This window comes from Cotesia typhae, unplaced genomic scaffold (assembly GCF_013202065.1).
Source record: "Cotesia typhae breed Kobodo isofemale line unplaced genomic scaffold, CoteBio_Ctyphae scaffold_121, whole genome shotgun sequence".
NCBI classification, from domain to species: Eukaryota; Metazoa; Arthropoda; class Insecta; order Hymenoptera; family Braconidae; genus Cotesia; species Cotesia typhae.
The window spans coordinates 3,962,786-3,983,478 of NW_027423773.1; the positions used below are offsets into that span (position 1 = coordinate 3,962,786).

General features: G+C 27.7%; 4 protein-coding genes across 5 annotated transcripts in view; 1 reads left to right on the plus strand and 3 right to left on the minus strand.

Annotated features, from left to right (window-relative positions):
- Reg (proteasome regulator gamma) lies at positions 1-4,601 on the minus strand. The gene is made up of 5 exons (XM_074252623.1): positions 4,336-4,601; positions 4,229-4,250; positions 2,782-3,141; positions 639-775; positions 1-513 (listed from the first exon to the last, which is right to left on the minus strand). Exons 2-5 carry the CDS (start codon positions 4,247-4,249, stop codon positions 291-293), a joined length of 741 nt encoding a protein of 246 aa, XP_074108724.1. The 5' UTR covers position 4,250; positions 4,336-4,601; the 3' UTR covers positions 1-290.
- The window catches only part of LOC141533633 (cytochrome b5 domain-containing protein 1), a 26,203-nt gene continuing 9,255 nt past the window's right edge, over positions 3,746-20,693 (plus strand). The window contains exons 1-3 of the mRNA XM_074252624.1: positions 3,746-3,837; positions 3,920-4,131; positions 19,331-19,747. Of these exons, the coding sequence (XP_074108725.1) occupies positions 4,123-4,131; positions 19,331-19,747 (426 nt within the window). The 5' untranslated portion in view covers positions 3,746-3,837; positions 3,920-4,122. The remainder of the gene's footprint in view (positions 3,838-3,919; positions 4,132-19,330; positions 19,748-20,693) is intronic.
- LOC141533841 (uncharacterized) lies at positions 10,828-15,218 on the minus strand. Its single transcript, XM_074252930.1, has 9 exons — positions 14,991-15,218; positions 14,741-14,901; positions 14,048-14,106; positions 13,737-13,891; positions 13,485-13,652; positions 13,271-13,415; positions 13,033-13,196; positions 12,880-12,957; positions 10,828-12,785 (listed from the first exon to the last, which is right to left on the minus strand). The coding sequence occupies exons 1-9, from the start codon at positions 15,216-15,218 to the stop codon at positions 12,747-12,749; spliced, it is 1,197 nt and encodes a 398-aa protein (XP_074109031.1). The 3' UTR covers positions 10,828-12,746.
- LOC141533631 (uncharacterized) lies at positions 13,899-17,662 on the minus strand. Of its 2 annotated transcripts, XM_074252622.1 has the most exons (4): positions 16,458-17,662; positions 14,991-16,373; positions 14,741-14,901; positions 13,899-14,106 (listed from the first exon to the last, which is right to left on the minus strand). In XM_074252622.1, the coding sequence occupies exons 1-2, from the start codon at positions 17,167-17,169 to the stop codon at positions 15,298-15,300; spliced, it is 1,788 nt and encodes a 595-aa protein (XP_074108723.1). In that variant the 5' UTR covers positions 17,170-17,662; the 3' UTR covers positions 13,899-14,106; positions 14,741-14,901; positions 14,991-15,297. The 2 variants fall into 2 exon arrangements, with proteins under 2 accessions (XP_074108723.1, XP_074108722.1); XM_074252621.1 differs by having other exon boundaries at positions 14,991-17,662.

Consider the following 20,693-nt stretch of genomic DNA (forward strand, 5'->3'; position numbering starts at 1 on the left):
ATTAAATGTAATTAATTTTTTAATCAGCATTAGCTTCAAACTTTCAATGACACATTTTGTTAATTTATAAATTTTCAAATTGAGCTCACTAAAACATTTAAATTTTTTAAAAATTTTATTTGAAAATTGAAAAAAAAAAAAAAAAAGTTTCAATCGAGAATTACAATAAATAATTCACAGGTTTTTCGGCAAAAAAATGAATAAACAAAGTTAGTTGAGTAATTCCTATTAGTAAATTACTGAACGCAGTTACTTTTTTAAATAATAAATAGTTTTTCATTTATCATTTATTAATACAGTGACTCAGCGTTGGAAGAACGCGGTCGTTTTATTTTTTCCAGGTTTTTGATCACCAGGTCGTGAAGCGAGCAGTAGCGGTTGCGTACCTCACACATCACCAGCCACAAACTCGTGTACTCTTTCTCGTCGAATTCCTGCACAGCTCGTCGGTAGTCCAGGATGTGGGGATACTTTGCTACTTTACTCAGTATTTTTCCTCTTGACACAAAGTACCTGTAAAAAGATATTGATGAGAAACTGTCACAATTCATGGTAATTTTAAAAATTTGTAAGAAAAAATTACAATTATTTCAATTATAAGTTTGAAAAATAGAGATTAAAATAAAAATATAAATTACCTTGAAATTTGATCAAAGAAAGCAGCAGCTTCACTTTCAACAGATTGAATCTCTCCAAGTGTTTCTTCTTGGATAGAAACTCCAAAGTTATTACCGTCTTCTATTTTAGGGATCATGAATGATATCCACATTTTCAGCTATAAAATAAACAATATAATTAGTCCCAAAATTATACATTTTTTAATTATAAAAAATAAGATAATTAAGGGGCATCATCAGTGTGAAATTTTCAAAAAATCGATTTCTTTTTTTTTCATATTTCGTTAGGTTATACCTTTAAAAATAACATTTTAAAATTTCAAATCGATATCTCAAATAGTTTTTGAGCTACAGCCATTTAAAGAGTAGCCGCTCGGCAGGTAGAATAGGATCATTTTATCTTTAAACGCGTTTTTCATGAAACAGCATTTTTCGAACTTGCTAGAGTGATTACTCGAAGACAAATGATCTGATCACTATCAAATTTTTTTTGCATGTTCTGTATATAGTTCTCCATACGATGACCTTTCAGTTTTTTGATCTGATCGAAAATCGAATTTTGGCAGGCCAAAAACGACCAAAATTTTGAGTAAAATTCAACTTTTTTTTTTTTTTAAACGCCTACATTTTGTCAATTTTTTCGACCGTGGGTCATCGAATGGACAATATTTTCTAATTTTAAAAAGAATTTTATTTATTACGTTTCATCCTTGGAGAAGACCGGAATCACTCCAACAGTGGAGGATCTTTTTTTTTTTAGCGCCATCGAAGATCGCATGTAACTCAAAAAACATTTAATTTTTTTCTTCAAAAGTTTTACTGTGTATTCTCACAATATGTATAAATATACCCTTAAAATTTCAAAACAATTCATATAGAATTTTTTTAAATTTTAATTTCCATCTGAAAATACTTTTAATTTTATTTAAAAAATGAGGTTATACCATAAAAATATTTTAACAAGTTTTACTATCAATTTTCTGTAAAATATTTCTATAATTTATTTTTTTAAAAAGTTATAAAAAATTATTAGCGGTCTGTTAATTGTATTGTAGATAATTCGATAAAAGTGAAGCTCCATCTATTTTTAACGCTAAAAAATTGACTGTCCTGTCCTTTTTTTTTTTTTTTTCAAAATTTTTTTATAGTAACGGATAAATAAAAAAAAAAATTCTGTTTCTAAAAAATACATTTCACAAAAATTTTTGGACTTTAAAATTTCGTAAAATGAAATTTCGACTTTTGATCAACAATTTGATGCATTCATTTTTAAATATTATTATTTGTATTCATGTTGCGATTCGACAGTAAAAAAAAAAATGTTGTAAAATAATTAAAATTGTGACTTCTCTACTTTTTAATGTATTCACCCAAAATAATTAAAATTTTAAGAATTTATAAATCGAAAAAATATATTTTTAACCATATGCAACACAAAAAAAAATATATTACTATATTTTTATATAATATATTGATATATAAGTCATAAAAATAAATGCATTACCTTAAAGTAGTTGATCAAAAATGAATATTTCAATTTATAAAGTTCCAAATCAAAAAATCACATTGAAATTGTCAAAAACCAAAGCAATATTTATTTTCAATCTATGTAAGAGTAGAATATATTAAAAGAAAAATCATAAAAATAAAATTAGCAAACATTAAAAAATTTTAAGGATTTTTCTTATTGACAAAATTTTAACAAACAAATGAAAATTCTACATCTTTAAAATTTTAAAAACTACTTGTACAAGTTTTTGAAGACATTTTTTAGTTATAATTCAATAAAAAAAATTAAAAATTTGTCAAACACCTGCTGATTTCAGTTTTTACATAAAAAGTGATTTAAAAATTGAGGCATTCGATCATTTTTTAGAATTTTATAACAAATAAATCATAATAATAAAAAGAAAAATTCATTTATAGAAATTGTAATAAACAATAAATATAATTTTTTTCAATTAACTTATTTTTAATTTACTTATAACTATTTTATTTCTCAAATAATGTAAAATGTCTACTAATTTTAGTGAGACATAAAAATTAAATATTTATATTTTTCTATTCTTTATAATGGAAAATAGGTTTCAGTCTTCTACATAATTATCAAGAATAATTAAAGTATCTTAAAATATAAAACATTTAAAGTGTAAAAAAAAATTACCAGATTGGAATCCTCAAGAAGTTGAATGATATAAGGCCTAACAATACGTATCATGTCACAGAGTGGCTTATTACATGGAATAGGACCATTAGGAAGAATCATAACCTTGGTGCCAGTGATGTTGGTACTGTCCTCCTCATTTTCCATCCGCTTGCGCTTATTCGTGTGTCCATCTTCGGAGTGGTTCAGAGCGATTGGCTCCGGAATCGCGACATTTAGCTCCTGGTGCACTTCAGTCAGGTCCCGGTTTGAGAAGTTTGGCGTCGCCAAAATCTCATTCAACTTAACTATTTTCTCCGGGAAACCTTTAAGTAACAGCTGCTCTGCCTTTGTCTTCAACGAGTCTTTGTACTCTTGTACCTATAAGTAATCAAGTCAATTAATTTATAGCTCTTATTATTTACTTCAAACTTACAGACTAAAAAATGATATTGAAATTAGCAGACATTAGACAATTTTTTTTTTTTATTATTAAAAATCTATTGTAAAAAAAAATATTCTAAAAAAATTATACTTGTTAGTTTTTTGAATTCCTAGAAGGAATTTTTTTATTAAAATTTTTTTGTAATAATTTAGTTATATAAATCCAAAAAATTGACGGGTGTCTGTTACACTTTCACTACCATAAAAAATAAAATGTACCGAATGAAATGAATTTTCAGGCAATGAAACACTATTTGTAAATAAATTTCTTGGTAATTTTTTATCGTTCCCAAAAATTCTATACATTTTTTTTTTAAATCAAAATTATGGATGATTTTTTTTAAATTAATAATTTTTTGTAAAAATTTATCAATGCAATTGTTTTTTCGTCAATTGTTTTTGAGTAACTTAAAAAATAATTATGTTCACTTAGTGACTTTTTATTTTGTTAAAATTTTGATATCAGCGAATTAATAAATAAAAATAAAAAATAATTAGTGTTTCTAAAATTAAGTATAAATAAATTTGAATAAAAAAAGCCACGCGCTCCAGCAAAAAAAAATTACAACTTTTAGCGGGCAAAAAAATTTGTTTCATTAAAAAATTAAATCTTACAAATGAAATTAATTAATGGTAATTATTTTCGTATTTTTATATAAAACTTAATATTTATTTACCAGAAATAAATTATTAATTTAATAAAAAAATTTTTGAGGTTACAGCTGGTGTTTGGTTTGGATAAGCGTCGGGACAAAGAAAGTGGAAAAATTTTTTAGCAAAAAGTAAAAAAAAGCATGAAATTAAGTTTGGGGTTGCAAAAAATTGGATTAAGCTATTAATTAGTATAATAATTCAATACCACAACTGATGGAAGCATTGTGACAACACAAACAAAAAGTTGCCGTGAACTACCGGTTGATGGGGAGAGTAAGTTTTATTATTGTAGATTTTTATTTATTTAAAAATATAAAATTGTTTTTTTGAGAAAACAGCATAAAGATTTAAAATAAAAAGCGCTTATTACCTTGTCAGAAGTCTCAGCCATTCTTGAGCGTATGAAAAAATATTTTAACTTATTCTTATTAGTTAGTATTATAAAATATAACCACACTTTGGGTTTTATAAGTATACCTGTGGTCGAAACGTGTAACTTGAAACAGGAAGTTTGAGTTTCAGTGTATCGATAAACTGTTGGGTTGAAGTCAAGATTTCGGAAAATTTTTCGAGAAAATTATTTGAAGATCAGAGGAAACTTTTTTGAGGTGCCCAACAATTTTTTAAGGAGTTTCGCGACGAAATTTAGAGTTTCTCGTGGGGGTCATCTGAGTGATCCGAACGGACATGTCGCCAATGTAATAATTGTAAAGGAATACAAAAAGTAACTTGCTCTCTAACAAGTTATATACATTTAATACTTCATACATAACACTCAATATAGGTCAAATAATAGTAAATTCAATGTAATAAAATACACACATTAAAACATTTCAATATCATATTTATGAAAGAATTTAAACTGTAATCCATGAAAAATTACAAAAGAACGACAATTGATTTGTCTTCTAAGTTTTGTAAATCACAAGTAAGAAATTAGCTGTCGGTAAGGCAAATTTTGTTAGGTAACTGGCGATGGAGAAAATTTAAATTATACATCTAATTCAAACACAACCTTTTTATACTAAATAAGAATAATTCTTTTTCAAAATATTTATTGTTTTTATTTATTAAAATATGTAAATATTGATTAATAAAATAAAACAAAAAAATCGCTTATTTAATGGGAAATAATTTATTTTTATTTATAAAGTAATTTTTTTTTTTTTAATTATGTAAAATATTCAAATCAAACTGTTTTTTATTTGTTTCAACTTAAACTATTATTTATTTATTTATACACTTTCTCAACATTTATCAATAATTACGTTCTTGTCATATGAATATTATATATATATAAATATAATAGCTAAATTTGTCATTAAAGACAAATTTGGGAATTAGGGAAATAAAGGATAAGAGGAAAGGGGAAGACCTTTACTCAGTAAGAATTTTCGGTAACTGAAAAAAGTAATTCGGACAGCTCAGACCGGGACTCGAACCCAGATCGTTTGGTTACGCGCTAAAGGCTCTACCAGTTAAGCTATCCGAGACACTGTCCGTAATTACTATTCAGTCACCTAATAAGATCTATCGAGTAATAAACGCCACCGTCCATCTTACGGTAAAGAGCCATATATATAATATTCATATGACAAGAACGTAATTATTAATAAATGTTGAGAAAGTGTATAAATAAATAAATAATAGTTTAAGTTGAAACAAATAAAAAACAGTTTGATTGGAATATTTTACATAATTAAAAAAAAAAAATTACTTTATAAATAAAAATAAATTATTTCCCATTAAATAAGCGATTTTTTTGTTTTATTTTATTAATCAATATTTACATATTTTAATAAATAAAAACAATAAATATTTTGAAAAAGAATTATTCTTATTTAGTATAAAAAGGTTGTGTTTGAATTAGATGTATAATTTAAATTTTCTCCATCGCCAGTTACCTAACAAAATTTGCCTTACCGACAGCTAATTTCTTACTTGTGATTTACAAAACTTAGAAGACAGATCAATTGTCATTCTTTTGTAATTTTTCATGGATTACAGTTTAAATTCTTTCATAAATATGATATTGAAATGTTTTAATGTGTGTATTTTATTACATTGAATTTACTATTATTTGACCTATATTGAGTGTTATGTATGAAGTATTAAATGTATATAACTTGTTAGAGAGCAAGTTACTTTTTGTATTCCTTTACAATTATTACATTGGCGACATGTCCGTTCGGATCACTCAGATGACCCCTCCTCGTGACTTGGGATTTTGGCGGAAAATTTGAATTTTTTTTATAAAACTGAAAATAAGAGTGTCAATTTTTTTTTTATTTTTATACAAACTAAATTATTTTTTAAAACTTTTAGTAGAAAAATTTTACACCTAGAAAATTGGAGAAATTACAAATGCCAATCATTTGAAAAGATTTTGTTTTATTATTCATTTAAAATAAAAATAAAAATAATAAGAAATGTCAAATGTCTGCTTATTTCAGTATCGTATATTTTTATGTATTTGTTTTTGATATAAAGAACTAATTGACAATTTGAACTTTGAAAAAAATAAATAATTGTAAGTTTAAATAATTTTATTAATTAAAAAAACTGATTTTTTATGTAAAATTTATTTTTAAATATCGGAATAAGAAAATTTTTAAATATTAAATTAGTTTGATGAATTTCTGGAAATTTTATGTGTTATGAGTTTCTGTGAATTTTATTGTAAAAATTAGAAAATTTATAATAATTAATCTTTTTTAAATTTATCGATTGCACGGAAACAAAACCAACTTCTGTAAATATTACAAGAAAAACTGTCAAATTTATAATTTCACTCCTGTCAAGACACAACAGTTCAAAAAATTTACATTTTTTGAACTGTAATTTTTACATTGTAAAAACTGTCAATGAGAAAATGGTCATTTTTAAATTTTAGAAACATCAATTTTACACGGAAAAAAGTAAACTGTAAAAATGACAGTCGATTTATAATAAGTAATGATCAACTGCTAAAAATTACCACTTCAAACAGTAAAATCATGATTTTACTATTCACATTGTAATATTTACAATTTAAACCTTACAATTTACTCTTTACATGGAAGAAAATACTATTTCAAACAGTAATATTCGCCATGTAAATGTCTAAAATGTTAAAGTATAATAATTAAGAATTCAGACTTTAATATTTATCATTTCGTACCTAAAAAATGATGTTATGATATGTAAAAAGTATAGAATAAAGTTAGTAAATTTCTAATACAAGCAACGTCAATATTTACAAAGTAAAATGGTAAATTTTAAACGCAACGCTAAAAATCAAACTGTAATTATTGACTTGCTTAGACTGGTAAAATGTATATTTTAAAAGTATAATTTTTACTGTTTGAAATATTAAATTCTCCCAGAGTGAGACCCCCTTCTCTTTTATCTGAGTTCTCCTTCTCTTCATAATATGGACTATATATTGAAATGGCAATTTTTACTGTTTGAAACTGTAATTTTTAAAGATAAAACAGTCGTTATTTACTATAGTGACAACTACTAATTACTTATTTTGGATATTAAATTATAAATTGTGGCTTTTATACTTTCTACATTAAGTTCTGTAATATTTACATTTTTGCCACCCCGATGTCCGCTTTACTGTTTGAAACTATAAAAACTAACCGGAATCCGAGTGGATATTACAGTTTACTTTTTTCCGTGTAATAAAAAAAATTGTAAATTCAGCACGTGGAAAAACTGTTAAATTTACATGGAAACAATGTAAATTTATAATTAGAAGTTTTGTTCGAAAATTATGCATAAAAAAAATTCAAAATTTGAATTGAAAAGAAGGGTGGGGGGAGGAGGGAGAGAACAGGACTGTGGAGCAAGACGGGGAATCCCAAAAAATTTTTTTTTTAATTTTTTTTCTTCTAAAAGCTCTAATGATATTGAAAAATATTAACTAACGTTAATTTCAGCGCATTAAGAAAATAAAAATTATTTTCTTTATTTTCAAAAGTTGAAAAAAAAAATTTTTTCATTTCTGAAATTTTTTCTCTTTTAAAACTCAGATTTTTTTTTTTAATTATTTTTTTTTATAAAAATTAAAAATTTTGTAATAGACTCTTCGGACTCAAAACGTTGGGATTTGATAAAAGCTTTATATTTGAAAATTTAATAATTTATCTAATTCTCAAAACTTTTTAATTTTCATAGTCAGAAGTTCAAAACGTTCAATTTCTAATCCGGAAAATTAAAAAATAAAAATAAAAATTTTTTGATATACGTTTTCTTTGCTTTAAGAATTTTTTCACTTGCTGCAAGAAGGGCGTATCTCGAAAATTGATTTATTTTGCACACCTCATAGCGCGAAGCGCGTGAGATTATCCTTTATACCCGACTCGTCAAGGTTAAGCAATTTTGTGATCTTCAAATGCCCCTATCATAACCATATTGTATTTATACAATAACATACACTGTAAAAAATCCGGAGTGAATCGGGAGTGAATTTCACTCCCATCACTCGGAGTTCCGGAGTGAAGTAATTAATCACTCCGCGTAGGTAGTGAATCCGGAGTTTTTGTTTGCGGAGTGATTCCGGATTTCACTCCGAAAAATATCCGCGTTCGGAGTTTTTAAAAAAAATAAAATAAGGATGAATTGTCGTTCTACAAAAAAATCTCAAAATTAATTTACTATAAATAATTTATTATAAATCAACAAATAATAATAATAATAATAATAATAATAATAATAATCTATATTATTAAAAGAATAAGTAAAATTTTGTGGCCAGTGTATTTATATGATGAAATGGGTTTTTATGATTAAATTTGGTATCGTTGGAAAAGTCTTGACTTGGAGTTGTGCCTTTTCATGGTTTCATATTATTCTCACCAATAGCCAATTTATTATGATAAGTATTTACTATTTAGACTGCAGTCGAAAATACTCTATCTCTCGATACATAATTAAGAAATGACCTTGCATCTCGTGAGCTATTAACATTTTTAAAGATATAAGCTCACCCCGACATTACACTCATCGAGACCTTTCATTTGAGTACCCACATCAATTTTTCATATATTTATATATATTATATATATGTATATATGAAAAATATATCAAAAATGCATGTGGGTACTCAAATGAAAGCTCTTAATGAGTGTAACAGCAGGATGAGCGTATATCTTTAACAACGTCAATAGTTAAAAAAGTACAGTGCAATTCTAACAAAAATCATTATTTAATAAAGCAAAATTTTATCTAATTATAATTAATTTATGAAAAAAAAATATAAAAACATTATAATAATAATTAAAATTAAATATTATTAAAAATAATAAATTAAATTTTTAATAATTAAATATAAAAAGGATTTATAAAAATATTTTCTTTACAAAAATTTATTTATTTCTAAATTCATTTTTTTTGGGAGTGAATGCGGCGTGAATTTTATTATTAATAAAAATTAGCTCCTTCTCGGAGTAAAGATCACTCCCGCTGGGAGTGAATCAATTAAAAATCATTCACTCCGCGTTCACTCCGCAAATTTTTTACAGTGTAAGTAGATGTACTTCGAGAATAACACTTTTTTCGGCTTCGCCTCGGCCAACAATTACATGTGATCTGAGACATTTCTTACTTTACTTTCCTAGGTGTGTAATATACTATAAATTAAACCATCTTATATTTTCTAAAATAATTTAATGTTGCTACTTTGAAGGGAAAAAAAAAAAAAAAAAAACGTTTCGAAAAAAAGTTTACGTGATCATCCTGATGTCACCCTTATTTTGTATGTACCAACGATTACTCCCCAACAAATTAATATTTCAAGACCGAACTTTTTTTATTAGTTTAAGAATTCCATGTGCCGTATTTCATCAGTAGTCTATGATTACGTATTTTTTTTTTAATTGAATTTTTAATAAAATTCACTACGATACACACGTACAAAAACAAACGAACTTTATCATTTCTCTCATGTGAAAACTATCGCGCTACTTGATCAAACTAGATTTTTTTTAGACTCCGTGCGCATATGACAATCTCTCTAAAAATGAAATAGTAGATTTTCACTGGTTCACAGTGCATATGCACTGTTTTGCACAGTTATAAGTATACCACTTGGAATCAGTGAATTTTGACTATTTCACCTAGTGAATTCATAATATCACTAATTTATACAGTGAACTCTCCTGTTTAAATTAGTGGTAAAAAATTCTCACAGAATTAGTAAATTTCACTGTAATTATTGATAGTGAAAATTACTGCTTAAACAAGTGAAACTCACTGCAATCATTGGTGATAAGAATTACTAATACAAATAGTAGAAATTACTGAAATTATTGGTACTAATAACTACTCTATTTAAATCAGTGAAACCCACTGCAATGACTAGTGATATAACGTATTTATAGAATTAGTGACAATCACTATAATCATTAGTGATAAAAATACTATTCGAGTCAGTGAAATTCACTGCAATCACTAGTGATAAGAAGTTCTAACAGAATTCGTGAAATTTACTATTTTGCTTCATGAGAATTCTACAAGGTAAATCAGTAAATTTTTTGGAAATAAATAAAATCTAATAAAAGTGGAAGAATAATTAAGTAATCAAAGTTATTACAAAATAATAATTTATATCATAATAAAACACAATAAAAGATAATTTTGTTTACAAACAGTACATGTCATTACTTATTGAGTAATAAATCAGTAAAAGTGCTACATAAAAAAACTTGTTTAAGTAATTATAATAAGTTCAATAAAAATTCAAAAAGATTTTCTTTTTGATATAAAACTTTGTGACAGGGAATTCGAATTCCCGCGAAGGGCTAGTGTCACTGTTATCTTGTCGCGGTGAGTAGGGACTACTCCGTACCTTCTGAGCGTGAGTAGCTAGTTGTAAGACTCGTCACCGGGTCGTACGGGTCGCTAAGTCCCCACCGTTGTTCCCCAGAAAATCTAAGCGGGAACGAGATAATGGGAAAATTCGAGAACCTGAGAGAGAAGTTATAAAAGAGCCGGCGAAGACCAAAACAGCACCTTTTGGCGGACGAGACTTGTGGTTGTACAGTGCTCAGTGATTTACCATCAAAATAACAAAATTTGTACGAGAAATAACTGTGATCGAATAGACGAGGAAAAGAAATTTACGGACTCGAGAAGCTGAAGGAAGTGCTGTTGGCTAAATTTCACTTGCTCTGGGATAATTCCATCGTTGGCTGAAATAATTGGAACTTCAGGTAAATTGGTTATTTAGGTCCTTGTATTTCAATCAGGCTGAATTGACCAATATAAGTTTTACTGAAATTAAAATTAAGCGTCTCGAATAGTCTATACATAATTTTCAAATTCCAATCGGGTTAAGTTTGCCAAGGTCATTTAGAAATTAAGAAAATAGAATTAAGAATAATTATCAAATAACTGTCATCAAGAAATTAATAAAAATAAATTCGGTCTTTTGTTATAAATATTCAAAATTAGTTGACAATTAGTTTAGAAAATTTGGTAATTTCGGAAAAGTGCGTAGTTCAGAATAAAGGTCATTTATAGTTGTGTGTTAAATTCTTGGAAATTGTGGGAATATAAATTAAGGCCGGTTGGCTAAATTTAATGAAACAATTTTAATTATGTAGTTTGATGAAAATTGAGAATAAGTAAATTATTAAGGGAAAATTGTCAAAAGATATTTAGTGAAATTTAATTGAAAAATTTTGATAGAATTTTGGAATTAAGAATTGAATAATTTAGAAAACCGACAAGTGTTAAATTTTGTGAGATTGATAAATTGTATATTGAGAATTGTTAGGAAAATTTAATTGTTAATTGAAATTAAAATTGAGAGAATTAGCACATTGAATAAAAGTTAGAGAAATTAAGTTAGCGTCCGGTGGACGATTTTATATGGAATTAGGGAGTTATTTAGAAACGTTGTATAGACGCCCGAGTCGGGGGTACAACGGATTAAGTTAGGAAACCACTGCGTAGACGCCCGAGTCGGGGGCGCAGTCGGGAATAGGTTTTAACTGGTATTCCGTCAGGTTGACGAGGTAATTAGTTGGTATTTTATGGTATTCCGTCAGGTTGACGAGGTAATTAGTTGGTATTTTATGGTATTCCGTCAGGTTGACGAGGAAATTAAGATATTGAGATATTCCGTCGGAGTGACGAGGTTGAATAAATTGGTTAATTTAGTTATAGGAAAAATTGGCAAGGGCCAACGTAGGTGAGAGGTTCTCACAATTAAGTTAGTTTTAAGGAAATTATTAAGTTTGTGGATTTGGTGGAATAAATCAATTTTATTTTTGTAAATAGTTTTTTTTTTTCAGTTTATTTACAGCCTTTCTCGGACTTCTCACGACCCTGTCTTTTCCCTCTCATGCTTCCCCGGTTTCTGGGACACCGTGTCTAAAATCCCAGTGGCGCCCTTTCTAAAGAGGAAAGGGGTAGCTAACTGGACCTGGGCTAAACCCCACGGTTACAACTTGTTTTTAAAAACAATAAGAAAGTAAAGTGTAGCAAGAAGTAATAAGTAAAAAGTAGAAATAAGTAATCATAAAAAAAAATTTTTAGTCCGAAACATCATCCTCAGACAAATGCTGACTATCGTTATTTTTGTTACTCTTGTAACTCTTGTCATTAGTGTCGATCTTGAAATTAACAATATTCGTATGTAAAGAGGACACCATACTTCTTGGGTTAACTTTCATTTGGAAAATGTAATAGTCGATGAAATTGTAAAAATTTTTTAATTTTTCGGGATATTCGACATTCAACACATAATATGTTTTGTAGAGAAGATCAAATGAAGTGATAGGTTTACTAGCAGGATGGACGCCAATAAACCACCCATCACCTTGTATAAAAGTTTTGTCTACTGATTGACCCGAATAAGTAATCAAATAAGGCTGTATAGCTTTTTTCGACTGTTGTCAAAGTTGTTTTGGGAAATCTTCAACATTTGTCCCTTCCTAAATGATAAAAATCGCAATTAAAATTAAATCTATATAAATATAAAATATATTCAAATTAAGATTATATGTAATTATATGAAAAAAAACCTACTGATACAAGTTTGACGAGTTCATTATTCGGGAACACTTTTTTCATAATTGGAGTGTCATTTTCTATTTCTTCGTATTTCTAGAAAAATTTTACCATTTATTTAAATGAGACAAACACAGTAATAAGATTAAAAATAAATTAACAAATATTTACTCGTTTTTTTCCTTTTCCTTGTCCGACTTTTTTATTTTTTTCATTTTCTTGGTCATTTTTCTTCTGTTGGTCTTTTTTCACTTCTTCAGCTTTCTTTATTTTTGAAATTTCCGCGTTTGTTATGGGCAATAGTTCCGTAAGAATTAATAGTGCTCGAAAATTATCTATAAAAATTAAATCAATAGATATTTAATTAGAAATAGTAATGATTAATACTTCGAAGCAACAAATTACTTACCATCTTTGATGTTATCTGATGTTGCAAATATCTCTGGTCGTAAATTTTCAGCATAAAACAAAATCTTCTGAGTATATAACGTAGGAAATTTTGATATTAAATTATCTTGTGACTTAGGATAAATTGATTGAAATTCTCTGTCAATCTGTTAATAAATTTAGTTGTTAGAATATAGATGAAAAATATGAATTATCAATTAAACAATCGATTTTACCAGTTCACCATGATAATCTAAAAATCGAGAAAACTTTTTAAAAATTTCCGATATCGTTGGACTTTCTTTTTTAATCCAATGGCGTCGATATTCCCTGGTTGCATCCATCAGAAATACAATGTGGTCTTTATTTTGGTCTGTTGGATTTTTACTTTGTAAAATAGATATCTAAAGTAATAAAAGTTAATGTATTAGTGCATTAAAAATTAAAATTATTGAGATAAATAAATATAATTTTTTTAGTTGATATACCTGATTATTTATTTCTTGGACGTTAAAATTCAGATCACGAGTATTTAGTGGTTCGGATTTAGTCTTCGAGGATTTTTTAATGTCACTTTTCTTGTACTTTTTATCAGAAGGATGTAAATTAGTTCTTAAACATTGCAGACGCCACTCAATGAATCCTTTTGCCCGTCAAGACTGAAATAATGCTCCTAAAATTTATAAAATAAATACAGTCAATTTTTATGTTATTTAATAAAGTAGTATACAGATATATAGTATAATAGACAATATATTCATAATTATCCAGCCAGTTTGGGAATAATTATCTTTCAGACCCGGAAACTCAGTAATAATTGCTTGAGCAAGAGCACGTTTAGCTGGCTTTGGAGGATAACTGAAAGAAATCAATTATAATTATTAGTGATATTTACAATATTTATAAATACCTATTAATTAATTTTCCTTAAAATCAGAGAACGTATATAACTTAAAAAAATGATTATTCGACTACACCCTACATCAATAAGAAGAATTTTCGACTGAACTCGAAATGAATTAGTCTAAAATAAAGATTATCTCATAAACTTTGATAAAAATTATAAAAGAATAGAAAAATAATTGGCATTTAAAGGTTATTTAAAAAAATCTTAAGTTCAAAGTTTGACGGACATTTCTAAACTTTTAGTCATGGAATGAATAGAAAAATTTATAAATCATCAATGGTTACTAACTTCAATTGGAGCTTATTGTGTAGGCCTAAAGATAATTTAATAATAGTTGACCTATGATTTATGGCTAAAGAATTATTTCAATATGAATGACTAAATTTGACTATTTTTTAAATCTTGAAATACCCACTACTTGCAAATTAACTAGCCGATCTTGTTCATTTTTGGTATTAAATAAAATAAATCCACAAAAATTCATAAAAATCTGTTTAAAAATGTGAAAGTAATGCAGGTGACATGAAGCGTTACATCGCTAATATATAAATATATATTCAGTCTAATAAATATAAAATTACGTACTGGCTTTTCTGAAAACTGACAAGTTCTGCCACAACAAGCCTGACTAGTGATCGCCGGTGATTCTCGTGAAAAAGCTGATTTTCATCTTCTAAAATTTTTAACAGTTTTGAGCCTTGTTTTATTTTCTCATTCAATAGAAATTCTCGTACTGTTTCATATTGCTAAAACATCAATAATAAAATATTTAATGTTAAAAACAAAGACATAAAAATTAGAAAAATATTTAAAATAAGATATTGAGTGAACATACCGAAAATTTAGCAGGATCAATTGTAGAAAAGTTAACGGTATTACTTCCAGGCTGGGACAAAGTACTCGCTGTGCTAATTCCAGGCTGTGACGTAATGCATGATTGCTGCGATGAATTAATATCAGAATTAACCTGGATTATACCTGTTTCATTAGGAATCGAATTTGGCAATTTTATCGAATTTAATACTTTTAGTATTAATTTCTGGGGACCAATTTTTATTCCCATTGATTGCAGATCTTCTTTTGTTAATTCGATAAATGCCTTTCCATTGATGCGTTGAGTTAAATAAAAAATCAAAAAATTATTAGTCGTCTGAATGAATATTTATCATTATAGATTTTAGAGAATTTGTTATTTTAGGAGCGAAAACCAATTCCATTATTTGTAATAAATTAAGTACAAATGACATATGCTCATCATCGCTATCAATTTCATCAGCAAGTAAAAATGGTAGTGCCCGTGTCAAAGTCCATGTTTGCATAGCCCTCTGACTCAAAGTGTGGTCTTTTTTTCGTAACATGTTATCGGTAAAATTAGATGAAGGTTTATTTTTCATCTCGCAATAACCCCATTGAAAAGAAGAAATCGTGCCATTGAAAATTTTAACGTCAAATTTCTGTTGATCTATGATGTAATGTTTCAAAACCAGTTTCAGAATCATAGGGCAGATGCCACATAGGAAGTCATGCATAGGATCGAAAATTTTGTTGCGTGAAATATGAAAATATTTCGACTCATTTAGACAACAATCCCCTCGGACACCTGTTTGGGTTTTTACTTCATCAGAATAATTTGATGCCTTTAGAGAATCCAAATGAACTTGAAATAATTCTTCAGATCGTTCTTGACCAAGCTCGAGAGTGCCTACACGTAGATCAGCTCGAGAATACATGCACATGCGGCAAAATTGGTTAGCAGAAGGTCCTAATAAATTAAACACATCATGAACTGCAAGCCCATCGCCACAAAAAGCAGCAATGGAAGCACGAAGTATGAAGTTACCACTTTCCAATTCTGTTAACACTCCATCGTCACTTTCTAATAGCGCTAGGTCATTTAAGAAGGGTCGCAATATTTGACTAAAACCATATTTTTTCACATCGGCATCACAACAAAGTAGAAGCACATGAATAGAATTGAGATCAGAATTGATGTGTGGTGGTAGATTTTGAATAGTATAGTAGAAAGCACCGAGTTTGTGAATGCCTGTCTTAGATCCTAGTGGATTGACAATTTCAAACTCATCATAATAGAGCTGTAGTCTGAGAGTATTCGGATATTGCAAAAAAAATTCATGATTCTGAGCGTGCTCACCATCGAGAAAAGAACCCAATATACCATTTGGAGACTTCTGTTCCGCCAAAATTGCTTCTAATATATCTGGATTGGAAATTACTAATTTTAAAGTGTCAATAACTGGTACGTATTGACAGGTTTCCATCACCAAATCGGGTGTATAAGTACCGGAACTCCGATCGAGTTTTTGATCTATTCGATAACCTAGTGGAATTTCCACTGGATGAATATACCCAAAATGAGCCTCCAAAGCAGCTATTTGGTTATCCAACGTCTTGAGTCCAGTAAACATTCCATCGAAATTAAAAGCGCTTAAAATGTTTTTTGCTCGGTCGTTATTGATTAAACCTTCTTCAACGAAAAAATCACTAACTTTTTTTTTCAAGAACTCACTAGTATTGATTAATAGTTCTTCAAATTCATCTAAAACTTCTGTTAACGTTGTGGTCGTCATCGAAGCTTTACACTGAAACCGCGCAACCATTTGAATGATATATTTGCGCATATTAAATTCATTATTATTATTATTATTATTATTAATATTATTAATATTATTGTCATCATCATCACAATTATTATCATTAATATTGTTATAATTATTATCATTATAAACATTATTGTCGTTGTCTACATTAAAATTATCAACATCAACTTCAAGTTCTTCATCGTTGTCTTGATTACGAAAATGCGTTCTTTTAATATGCTTACGGAAAGAAAAAAAGTTAAAAAATTGAGAATCACACCCATTTTGGCCACATCTAAATCTACCCTCGATCCCCTGAGTTATCGTAAGTCCATGAAAATTGATTAAATGATCTCTTAGTTCATTAAGCTGCTCACCAACATCATCGTGGCATAGAGAGCAAATTAATTGCACCATAGTTAGTAAAAATTTATTACTTTATGGAGTCGTAACCAATATAACTCACTATAAAATCAAATTTTTGCCGAGTTGATACAATCAAGTAAACTTACTAGTAAAAATGTTCACTGTCTCATCGTCATCCTTAAGATTCTCAAGTTCATTGATTAGCTCATCAACAGTTAAATTTTTGAACTTGTCCATATTGATTGGTAGACCTAAAATTTATTTTAGTGAATATATTTTAAAAGAAAAATAAAAATTTACGATAAACTAATGCTAATTTAGAAGGAATTAAATGGAAGAATTAAAAAAAAATATATAAATCAATTATTTTATAAATAAACTCAACAACTAGCTTATCACCAGAAAATATAAAAATTTTAAGCAAATCAATTGCACTCCTATTAGTCTGACAGATCAAGGAACTTCAAGGGACGCTCTTAACAACACGATAAAATATTTAACGAATTTTCACTGGTTTGACAGTCAAGTTTGTCAAAATTCACTGTTTTTTTCGGTAGAAAGAGAATGTTTTAAAAATTTTTTTATTCTTCTAATAATATATGTAGCAATAAAAAAAAATAAGATAAATAAATTGTTTTTACCTCAAGACATTAAAATTGTACCAATTATGTTGAGAATATAAAAATTCAGAGATAACCAAGACTCATAATTTTTTTAGGTTAGATCAACAATATGAATTTTACTTGATATTGAAAAGCTAAAATATAATAATTAGAACTTAAAATCTTAAGATAACTAATACTTGTTGCCAAAAAATTAACAAATAATAATATTTTATTGGTTTTTAACAAAAATGTAGAAATTTTTAAGGAAATTTATCGCAATTCCACTGACCGATCATGAAACTCCAAGTGGCGCTTTAAACGACACGGCAAAATATTAAACGAACTTTCACTGATTTGGAAGTGAAGTTTGTCAAAAATCACTGTTTTCTTCGGTTAAGTTATTTATAAAATTTTTATCTTTAAAAACAAGTAGTTTTTCATATAAATTTAAACTCGAGAATAGGTTGTTATATAAGTTTTGGTTTAAAATATCAAATGTTTTTTTCGAATCATATATTGGTAATTATTGTAAGATAATTCATTAAACATATTGCTGACTTATTATTATTATAAATCATATTTACCTGATGTACTGTTAATCTTCATTCAAGACGATTTTTCTTTTTTCTTTATTTACAATTTTTTGCACAGCAACTATACGGTGTGTTATTCAAATGCAACTCAAAAATAACATCACCGATTCACGTGCAGATATTTTATTAATTTACATTGTAGAAGCTACGGAAGTAATTGTAAAATAATTTGTTGTGAGCCTGGCTAATGCTATGTAACTGTTTTAAAGTAAAAACTACCAATAAAACAGTGATTTTTCAAGCTACTACCGTTGTATGTTGAATTTTCACTGCTTAAAATGATAAATTTACTGGTTGTTTAATAGAAGTTATTGCTCAATCAGTGATTTTAAAAGTTACTAATATTATGTATGATGATTTCTCGGAAAAATAGTGAAAATCACTATTAAATCAATGAAAATTTGGATTACCAAACAAATCAGTAAAAAATTTACTGATTGATCGGTTTAAATCACTATTTTTACAGTGAAATATTTTTCATTAAATGAATTAGTGAAAATTTCACTGATTCAAGTTTAGAGAGATAAGAAAAACGGACGTTGATATTAAAAATACTCTGTAAAAAATTAATTCATTGTTATTTTTTTTTTTTTTTTTTCAATTAATTACACAATTTATTTTTTTCTTTAAAAACGAATGAGCATTATGAGTTGTGCATTTTTGGATTTTCCAAATTTTTTAACTTTTTAGGTAAATTTTCCCATTTAATGCATTTATGAGTTGATTAGAGCAATCAAATTTTTTTTGTTCACTCTTCTTGTTCTGTAGATCCAGAAGAACGTATAATTTGCGAAACACCTTTTTTGCTGTAGCAACGCGATGTGTATAAAATTACATGTTTACTCTATCAAGTCATATACGATCAAAACATAACTAATTATATGATGCATGACAATTTATAAATAATTATAATTATAAGCTTGTAATTTTTTTTCTGATTTACAAAGGTACAAATTAATACAAATTCTTTCTGAAATGTAATTTTTTTTTTTTTTTTTTTTTTTTTTTTTTCAGGAAAAAGACCTCCTATATTTCCTTCCGAGTGAAATAGTGCTGCATAACAGCTTATCTGACTGCTGGGTATCATATTTGGGCAAGGTATACGATCTAACGGCATTATGTAAATCGTGTGAAGATCGTCCGGAGATAAAGCCGATCCTCTTATTCGCGGGTAAGGATATAAGCCACTGGTTTGATCGTCTCACGGGAGATATCCAGCATCACGTGGACCCGCGAACGGGGGCTTTGGTGCCCTACTGTCCTCATGGGCTCATTCCCGACGTAGGAATCCCCGAACCCTCGAGCACTTGGAAACCTTTGAAGCAAGTTCCCTGGTGGCGGGACACTAAATACCTCCTTGGAAATCTTACTCGGAACCCGAGGCCCTGTCGCGTCATCAACACGCTTATTGCCAAGGAGGCGCTCATTTGGGTAATAGTAATACATTGATAAAAGAATTTAGTCGCTGTTCGTAAAGTTAATTATTTTGAAACAATTTGTTTAATTATTTAATATAACAAAATATATTTTAACTATTAATAAATATTTAATAACTATTTATTAAATATTTATTAACAGCTAACTAATTTTTGGAGTGAATTTGTCTTGTTAAGAAGGTACTGTGCAAAATCACTTTTCTTACAATATTCTTCAATTTTTGATTACCCGTACTTCTAAGTGTCCTCTGTACGAATAAATTTTTTTAATAGTCCTTGCAGTGTTCATTTTCGAAATATTAGTAATTTAAAATCGTACATCTAACATGTATACCCTATCCTGATCGTAGTTATATATAGAGTGAACATTTGATTGAATAACAACCATACTTTTCTGAGGATTTTTTTTTTTAAATTGAGAATATTTAATTGAAATTATAACAAGTATTTTTTATCAACAATAACATAAACGAGGGGTATTCATTTTTTTATAAAAAATGTTTGAAGTTAGCGACTTTCGATATTTTACTTGAGTGGAAGTAAGTGAGCGATAGTCTGTAGAGAGAGACAGCACTACACAGAAAAAAAGGTTCACTTGAGCCAAGAAAATATTTTTCTTCCTAATTATTTTCTTGAGCGAAAAAAAAATTTTTTTTTTGACACAAGAAATTTCACTTATTCCAACAAAATTAATTATCTTGCTTTAAGAAATACGTATTTTGATCCAAAAAAATTTATTTAAGTCAAGAAAATCTTCGTGTTTTGAAAAAATTCAACCTCTTCCTCCGAAAAATTTAGTTCTTGATAGAAGTAAATTTTTTTATCTGGAGAAAATTTCTCTCTTGCTCAAAAAAATTAATTATCTCGATAGTAAATTTTCATTAATATTTTATTGATTAACATGTCAAATTGGAAGATCAAATAATATTAAATCATTTTTT

Excerpts from the sequence above, each read along its gene's own strand:
- Reg (XM_074252623.1), bottom strand. The coding sequence starts at position 4,249 with ATGGCTGAGACTTCTGACAAG. Across the intron at positions 3,142-4,228 it reads TGGCTGAGACTTCTGACAAG|GTACAAGAGTACAAAGACTC; the intron begins GTAATAAGCGCT and ends GATTACTTATAG. Across the intron at positions 776-2,781 it reads TTCTTGAGGATTCCAATCTG|CTGAAAATGTGGATATCATT; the intron begins GTAATTTTTTTT and ends TTTATTTTATAG.
- LOC141533841 (XM_074252930.1), bottom strand. The coding sequence starts at position 15,218 with ATGGGAATAAAAATTGGTCCCCAGAAATTAATACTAAAAGTATTAAAT. Across the intron at positions 13,653-13,736 it reads TCCAAGAAATAAATAATCAG|ATATCTATTTTACAAAGTAA; the intron begins GTATATCAACTA and ends TTATTACTTTAG. Across the intron at positions 12,958-13,032 it reads AAGGAAAAGGAAAAAAACGA|AAATACGAAGAAATAGAAAA; the intron begins GTAAATATTTGT and ends AAATTTTTCTAG.
- LOC141533631 (XM_074252621.1), bottom strand. The coding sequence starts at position 17,169 with ATGGTGCAATTAATTTGCTCTCTATGCCACGATGATGTTGGTGAGCAG.